The sequence below is a fragment of the Thermobia domestica genome, chromosome 1 (genome assembly GCF_964235325.1).
Source record: "Thermobia domestica chromosome 1, izTheDome1.hap1.1, whole genome shotgun sequence".
Classification (NCBI taxonomy): domain Eukaryota; kingdom Metazoa; phylum Arthropoda; class Insecta; order Zygentoma; family Lepismatidae; genus Thermobia; species Thermobia domestica.
The window spans coordinates 94,129,258-94,138,297 of record NC_137454.1 but is presented as its reverse complement, the minus strand read 5'-3'; the positions used below and the strand labels follow the sequence as shown (position 1 = coordinate 94,138,297).

General features: G+C 32.9%; 1 protein-coding gene across 1 annotated transcript; it reads left to right on the top strand.

Moving 5' to 3' along the window:
• Positions 1-2,125: 2,125 nt before the first annotated feature.
• Positions 2,126-8,792, top strand: LOC145687372 (uncharacterized). The gene is made up of 4 exons (XM_081760830.1): positions 2,126-3,204; positions 4,518-4,695; positions 5,909-6,005; positions 8,666-8,792. Exons 1-4 carry the CDS (start codon positions 2,881-2,883, stop codon positions 8,727-8,729), a joined length of 663 nt encoding a protein of 220 aa, XP_081616956.1. The 5' UTR covers positions 2,126-2,880; the 3' UTR covers positions 8,730-8,792.
• The last annotated feature ends 248 nt before the right edge of the window (positions 8,793-9,040 follow it).

The following is a 9,040-nucleotide window of genomic DNA, read 5'->3' as shown; positions in this document are numbered from 1 at the left end:
CGGAGGTTGGGGGCAAAATTGAAGAATATAAATACTTATGTCCGACTTTATTTAGTAACAATTACTTATTCTAAGGTATACTTCATCAATCTTAGATTAAGTGATATCACTCATTTCATCGCTTTACAATAAGAGCAAGGAAAGGTTCGATCGGGTATGGACTTTTGGGTTTACGGTAAAAGAACGATGAATTTCGAAAAATTACTTATTAGATATTAATAATAATTCAAAATGGATTATTACGCGAAAATAAGTTGGCATATTAGTTTGAAATTTGTTAGGTAAGAAGTCGAGGGTGTAAGTTTGAAGAAAACTAGGTTTTTCGTTGCTTACATTTTTATCTTTTTATCCTCTAAAAACAGTAACTTCTGTCTCTTAATTGATTTTAGTGCTTTTGTTTACTTTTTTTTCTATCAGGTGAATGAAGTCTGGATCTAAAATCTCAGAAAAATATTTGCAATCTGAACGGATGTAATAAAGAAATAACGCTATTTTTCAGGATTGGCCAAAAACGTGTTTTTTTTAACTTTTTTTCACTTAAACCGGAATGTTTGCTTTACACCAGTTTTTTTTTTTTTTTGTTTAAATACGTTTACCTTAGATTAAAGTGGAGTAACCGTTGCCCCCTTTTTTAAGAGTAAAGGTAATTTGAGGCTGATGATTCGATTGAACAGGGTCGCAACCTCGAGAAATGAACGCAACTCGCTCAAACTAGAGGTCATAGGTCAACTAGTTCTGCAAATGATTTGCCATTACATCATAAATTATTCAGCAGTCTACTCCTTCAGCATTGGTTAAGCTTGAATTTTCCTTGTCGGAGGCATGATAGTCCACAAGTTGAGTGGGGGTTGGATTCGTGAAAAATACTTTTTTAACTTGTCTCTTTAATTGTGATTTTATTTTATCAAGTTTGGAGTTCCCGCCGAACTGCCTGTAGTGCGCTGCCACACTAGCGGACGGTCAACAAAACTTTTCCACAGAAGCTGATTAAGTGTCTAAATTTATAACATTGGAAAGTAGATCGACGAAACAGAGATTTCCATTAGGTTTGACTGTTGTTAATAATAATAATAATAAAAAGTTTTATTTAGAAAGATAGTATGAATGGTCCAGAACTATTAGTCACTTCCTGTATTGATTAGCAAATTAAATTAAGCCTATATTTCTGACTGACTAAATTAGATCTTCTGTACTATATAGTCTTTTAAAATTGTCCATTGATTTAATGTGTATAACTATAGAGTGATTCCATTTTGCAGTTCTTTCCCTTTTGGTTCTTAAGTGGCTCCTAAAATATTCACAAGTATGCAAGATCACTGCAACGTATTTCTATCAGTTGACCTCCGTGGATGATGGGTCTGTGGATTTATCGCTTTTGTTATCAAGGGATTCTGGTTTCGAGTTCAAATATCTCTCGAGTGCAAACTGAGTAGTGGTTCGGATCTCACTTTAAGCTGTAGGTCCCGTTCTTCATAACCCCGCTGTTATGTCCTTAACCATAGAAAGACGAAGGTGGGTCAAATTTGCCCGCACTTTCTTTTTCTCTTTGCCCGAACAAATTAATTTTACAACGTTTGAATTTTTTTGTATTTTCTTCTGTAATCTAAACTTAAATTTAGTTTTATTAGAAAGCACATTATTGTGGTAGGTTTTTTTTTTTTTTTTTTTTTTTTTAGCGCAGGAGACTAAGTACATTTTTCTTAGCAACTCAGAAATGTTAAGAGGAGTACAGTTTTACTTTGAAAGGATCATGTAAACTTATCTATTCTTTGAATGGATGACTAAATTAACATAATCTAGTTTTATACATTGAGCAAACGTAATACTCTCAGGTTTAGTATAGTAACTTGTCTACACAGGCTAATGTATTTCAAGCTACTTCATGTCTGCTAACCAAATGCGGTAGTAGTCTGTATTGGGACTTAATATTTCCTATTAAAATAAAATTTCACAAGTCTTAAAATAATTTTACAACTCACATTTATTAGTAGCAGTCATTAAATAACTTTAAAATACATTAGTAGAGTTAAAATTGGAATTTACAACCACGAGCAAAATTGACCCTCCTTAGTCTTTCACGTGACCAATTATAGTTTAGTCTTCCTAGGGTTAATGTTAAGATACACGGATGACTAATGATAGTGAATGATTATGAAGGAATTAGTGGCGTGAGAACGGGAAAACTCTCACGAATATGATATTGTCCATCATAAACTCATGAGGCCGGAGATTGAACCAAAGATCCGTCGCACCAAAAGGCAACGTTCTACCTCTGAGCAATCAACCCTTTCCTTCCGCAGTGCTGATGAATGACGTCATACTCTAATGACCTGGTCATAATTCTGCAACATAGTGGTCTTCTACACACGTCTTCCTAATTGTTCCCCACTTTTCCCCCCAAGATTTCTGATTAAATGAACAGCAAACTCATATTTAAATAAAATCTTTGAGTTTTGTCCCACGGTTATGCGGGGCAGCCTAAAGGAGACGGTGATGATGAGAATGAATTAAATAATGGATTGAAGAAAGTGGAGGGGAACGGTAGAACCCTGAGAAAATCTACGCACACGGTGTTTGTCCACCACAAACGTACACCCATGTCCAAAATTATTGTCGCATGTCTATAAATATGTTGTTGTAGGAATAAAATTTGATAACGAATTCGCCCTGTATTTCTTATAATGTTGGTATGTGCATAATCGGCAAAGACATGTATGTGGCAAATTTCATGTCTAAAGAGCAGTAAATAAGAACAATAAAACGAAAATAAAACTTTCTTGTCCATTTGTTTTACTCATTCTAATTTACGTGCTTATAATTCTTTCCCTATAAAATTTTCCACAAGAAGACAGTTATAGATATGCGACAATCATTTTGAACATGAATGTACATTTAATTGTTTCAATGGTTTGTGAAATAATATATTTTCTAGTTATATTAACACCTTCAAAACAATATTTCCTAAAATTTATTGCAGATATCAGAATGGTATTTGGCCAAATGCAATCTACTTTAGCTGACCTTAGTGAAAGAGTATCTTCCGTCGAGATGAAGGTCGACACACTTCTAAGTAATGGTGTGAGTGTGAAAGCAGAGTCCATAAACGAAGAATCCGAACTTCTTGGCCTTCTGCCTCTGCGAACGTTGAATGATTTTCAAACATTTGAGAGAAAGCTTGAAGAACCTAACTTCGGAAAGAAATATGTAAGTATCCTATCAAACCTGTACAAGTTGTGAAGCAGGTTTCAAATCTTTGTTATATCTTTTAATTTACGTCTTTTTGGAACATCTCTCTTTTGACTAAATGTTAGCATCAACTCCATTTTTGCCAATTTAGCCATTATCATGTGCATTAGCTATGGACTATAATTTTGGTCAACTTGCCATTCATACTTGCTAATATAGTCATTTAGGCGGCAATTAAATCTTTTGCAGTCAATTTTTTTTTTTTAGAAAATATGAAAAACCTAAAAAAAAAGTAGTTTATCTTGGTATTTTTCTAATTCTTTTGTTTACAACAGCACTTACATTGTCACAGTAAATTAGATATCTTTTATCAGTCTCACCTATCCGTCACGGTAAATTGGGATTCCTGGATCTGGTTTCTCCATAGTCAATTTGTTTGATTAGTTTCTAGTGTATTTTTAGTTTGGGTGGAGTTTTTCTTGTTGAGATGCGTGCATGTGCATGTATATATTTTTGTGATAGATCAATAGTGTTATCAAGCCATACCCAGCATTAGAAGTTGAAAATAATTCAAGAGATTTTATTACTTCTAGTCAATGAAGGAACAAATTGTATTGTGAAACTGTTTGATTTGAAGATATCAAAAGATAAATAATATTAGAACATCTTTGTAAACTAGTAGACTTAAAGTACCAAATATTTAGTTGCTTTATTCCTAAATTCTGTTACCTATAAGTTAAGGTAAGTTGAGCCATTTTTAGCTAGTTTTTGTGCGTCATTTAGCTATTTTCTGACACTACTTGTTGGCAGCACTGATTAACCCACTGTTACTTGTTACTTTTGGAAGTGTATGTAATTTCCATATACATACACACACACAAACACACACACACACACACACACACACACACACATATATATATATATATATATATATATATATATATATATATATATATATATATATATATATATATATATATATATATATATATATATATATATATATAGTATTTTTTTCTAATTCAAACGGACAATGGTCCTTTTAAATAACCGCTATTCCGATATAAAGCTGAAAGTTACCAAATAAATCCCAGGCAAACAGTTTTTGTTAGTCACGTAGCCCATTTGATACGGCCTTCCGTGAAACTCAGAACCCCACGCCTTTTTTTTCACACTTCACATTACGGTATCTAAAAATTAATCTAGTTTCATTCATGCTTTGTTTTTTTTCCACTGGTAGAAAAACATAACAATACGGACCCTTATATATATTGTTTTTCTTTTTGATTTCAGCATGCATTAGATCTAAATACTTTCCTTTCTTTCAGGTAAAAGTATTACTGTCAATTGGTGGTAAGGATTTTAAAAGGTTTCGCTCACAATGCAATAAGAAGAACTTTGTGCGACAAACTCGCAATGGAATTCTCCTACTCTGGCAGGAAACCAAGGATCATGAAGCAAAAAAGCACACCTTTGGGTCCAACCAAATGTACAATAAGATCAACAGTAAGTTGATTTGAAAAGTTGTACTGAAATATTTAACTTCATTTATTTATTTATGCTAGTAACCATACAAAATTCCAGTTTGCTAATTATTATCTTACTTCTCTCGTACTGGACGTGTGTTCTCATATTAGTATGTCCCAAGCAATCAGAAGTAATTCTTCAAGAATAAAGTATGCTTTGAGTACTTTAGGATTCTTTTACTGTCAAGTAGTAAAATATGTAAATGTGTTCACCCTTACTGGGTGAATATAACATCTGTGTAGAATGTATAGGAAATTCAATAACTGATCCAACACTCTATGTTGTAAACAAAGCTTTACTGGCAAAGTACATATTTAAACAAATCTTTGCTTTGAAAAGCATTCAAAAAGAATTTGTAAGGTGTACGGAAAATCTAAAACCAAATAAAATTCCAAGGTAGGAATGATTCCAGGGCTAAATAAAGTCAATAGTGTCAACGAATTTAAATTGAAGTACAGTGTAGGAATCACTACTGTGAAGTATAATTTTGCACCAGACTTTTCGTGTATACCTGTAAATTTGATACTGTCTACCACACGAATATAACTTTGTTGGGTTGGCAACACTGTTAGTCTGGTAGTATTACATAGTATGCCAAAGTGTCTCCCCTGCCGATATTTTAAAGGTGCAAAATTTCAGAGCTCTTTGTCTAACACGAACGCAGATAAAACACTAGAAGAACATAGCTTTCGAAGTTACCATAATTCCAGTATAAAAAGAGAAAAGTTGCAGGCTTTCAAGACGGCGAATAGTCAAACTTTCGTCTTTCTGTCGTCTTCATCTTTCAATTTATCGTGACAACGAAGGTAGCCAAAACCTAATGTGTTTTTTGTAGTGTTATTTAAGGTGACTTTAAACGTTGACTCAAAACCATATCACCACTAAGGGCACCGGGAGAAAGTCTTGTTACACTTGTATCGAAAAATGTAACTTTTCCATTATATAATATACCAAAAGTGTGGTGGAAGATAACTTTCTATAGTACCCTTACATAAAAATCACAAAATAGGGGCCTAGCTTAGGTGACTTGAAAAATAATATAGGAATTAGTTTCAGCTCTAGGTATCCATGTTTAGAAACCATACCATAATTCCGTAAAGCTATTTAAGAGGGAAATTTATTTCAAATGACAGTTTTTTTTTAAAGAATAAAAATCGCTAGTATTTGCTTGAAATTCTATCTTTCTTTTCAGCTGCTGTTCGTAAGATGTACACCGTCGCAACAGAAGAAACGGTGAAGGAAGTATTGGGTGTTTGGCTGCAGCAGGCGGAGCCTAGACTACTGCGTAGGTAAGTATAGTTTTACCTATTTTCCTTACAATCACGAGAGAGATTGGAAAGTTCTTACCATCACTAAATAAGCTAGGGATCTGCAACTTAGTCCATGGACGCGTTCTTCTCTACATACACGTTTTGTATTCACTACATTTCTCACATCTATAGGTCACTAGATCAATATCATATGCATAGAATTCTGTGGATTTGGAGGAAAATGAGATTTACAGCGTTTCAATGCCTCTTACTTTCCCGGACCCCAAGATATGAACATCTTATTATAATAATTGTAATCCTTCCCTTTTTCTTCCTTTTAGGATATGTATCATAAAACGCTTTTGTAATAATTTTAAATGAGAAGTTACTTCCATATTTCAAATCTTAAAAGATTTAGAGATATCGACATTTTATTAGAATAATTGTAATCCCCACCTTTTTTTTCTCCTCTCCACATCGTTTCTTTCCCTTTTTACTAGCATGTCAAAAAAGAAAAAAAAAGACCGAAACACGTGGCAAAGTATTTTAAATGAGAAATGGAAATACTGAACTTCAAATCTCTCACCTTAAGGGATTAAATACTTTACTATAATAATTATAATCCCCATCCATTTTTCTTTCCACCCCCCTTTCTTACCTCCGAGGCATATTTCGAAAGCGCTTAAATTCTTATCTACTTATTTTAAATAATATGAAAATACCAAATTTCATGTTTCAAACCTTCATAAATTCAGAGATTTCGACATCTTATAATAATTGTAATCCTCACTCCTTTTCTTTCTCACCTTTTCTTTTTCTTTTTTTCCTTTGTACTAAAATATCAAAAAGCGCTTAAATATGTCAAATTATTTGAAATGAGACATCCGAATATCAAATTTCAAGTCTGTAACCTTAAGGAATTCGGAGATATGGTCATATTTTAAAAATACGTCCCACACCTATTTTCCTCCCCTTCCTGTCGAGTTTGCAAAAATCCTTCCTTAGTGGTATCCTACGTAACAAATCCCATGTACTGTCCATATTTAACTTGTCTATCTTAAGCGATTTGGCCTGTGCAAAGATCTGTCGGTCACTCAATCACTTAGGTCTTTGTATTTTATATAGCGAGATGAGTTCATTTTTACGCACTCATGTATTAGTACACAGTGAAATGAGATGAAACGTTTACCTTGCATGTATTTATTATTTTATTATCCCTTATAATTTAGCAACTTGCCTGTTACTTTCCTCGGAGGATGGAAATTTTAACTAAAATCGAGATTCATTACTGTTTACATTTTTATTTTCTTGTCTTCTGGAAGAAAGTACCTCTGTTAATTTTATTTTTTGACTACTCCTATCTGCTGAATGATTTTTTTTTTTAAGAATAACTTTTATTCCTTGATTAATTTTGGTGTTGATTACTTGTTTTCTATACTGCAGGAAATTTCATTTTTTGAAAACTGCGATGTCAGAGTAATAGAGAGATAGGCACTTACTGTTATATTTGCCTTCTAAAAACATTTCCTACCTGCTGCATGAAAAACAGAAAGCAACTAACCTATTTTTTTCTTGACTAATTTTAGTGTTATTTTACATCTTTTCTATCTACTGAACGAACTCATCTCATGAGAGAAAAACTACAATACCACCCTCTTTCTTGATTGATTAGAGTTAATTACTTCTTTTCTATACTAAATGAAACCATCTTACATTCTGGAAAACTCTGCAATGCCATTGTAATAGAGAAATATGCGATTGCAGTATCTTCCAGACGATAAGATTATTTCGTTTAGTATAGAAACAAGCAATAAAGTACTATAATTAATTAAGATACAGATGGTATTGTAGGTTTTTTTTCCTTCTCAGAAGATACGGTTTCATTCAGGAGATAGAAAAGAAGTAAAATAACATCAAAACTAATCAAGAACAATGCACATTTTCAGCTAGGAAATTTAAAAAAAAAAAAAACTTTACTGAAAATTTACTGGCACTAGAACATTGAAATAGGTAAAGTGAATAAATACCATGCAGTGGTACCAGTGATGAAACGAGTAACATACTTCGTGACTCGTGATCCCGAAGTAGTCAGATCCCTGACCCTGTATGACCCAGACAGATTCGTGCGATCCCGAGACGACTTAATATCAGACTGTGGGAGAGTATGTTGTAATTGTAACAAACGCGATTCTTTCCTTTCAAGTGTTTCTTATGAGTGATCGTCAAAATTTAATCAAATAAGGCTGTAAAACGTAAAATGTAAAATATAAGGGATGCCGCTAAACCGAAAGAGTGTTTGGGTAATGTTTGTGTATAGTAGTGTTTAAAATTACTTTATTAATTTTCAGTATGGGAAGATGAATTATATTGTATTTGACATAGTCAAGACACTTTGAATAAGAAGTGTCACACTACAAATCTAAATCTGAATAGGTGAGCTCGATTAGGGAATATTAATTCACTATAAAAAATTCTACCGTAATGCTATAGAGATCATATTTGGAGTGCTTCCAAGCCATGGATCACCAGATCTGAGAAACGAGTGCCAGACTCTGTTGCCTTGTGTGGCACTTACTTCAAAGAATAATAATGTATTTTAATGAAAGCGTATTTATAAGGTAAGCAATATGAATGTTTTCTTTTAACTGTGCAATCAATTACATGTTTTTCAGTACGTATTTATGATCGTTATTTTGCAGAGAACGAAGAAATTCAAAACCTGTAGTGGAAGGTCACACCGTTGAAGTTGAGGAACCCAATTAAGGAAATAAGTTAGAAATAATACAAAATATGTAAATAAGTTCAATAAATAACATTGTAATACAAGCTGATTGTTTTCATGGAACCTTATATCAGTTATTGCGTAGAATGTAGGGATAATTTATTTCAATTATGTAGCAGCAGGATGCGAAATCATAACAGTTATGATCGGGGAGAGATAGGAGTAAATAAATAAGTAAAAAAAAATTGCACTGGAAAGTTTTGAAATGAAGATTTCATATATTGAACATCCAAAATTATTGATATATGTAAGGTTAGGGATAATGCTTATCCACTAGGTTGTCCACTAACTG

Excerpts from the sequence above, each read along its gene's own strand:
- LOC145687372 (XM_081760830.1), top strand. The coding sequence starts at position 2,881 with ATGAATGTACATTTAATTGTTTCAATGGTTTGTGAAATAATATATTTT. Across the intron at positions 3,205-4,517 it reads CTAACTTCGGAAAGAAATAT|GTAAAAGTATTACTGTCAAT; the intron begins GTAAGTATCCTA and ends CCTTTCTTTCAG. Across the intron at positions 4,696-5,908 it reads AATGTACAATAAGATCAACA|CTGCTGTTCGTAAGATGTAC; the intron begins GTAAGTTGATTT and ends CTTTCTTTTCAG.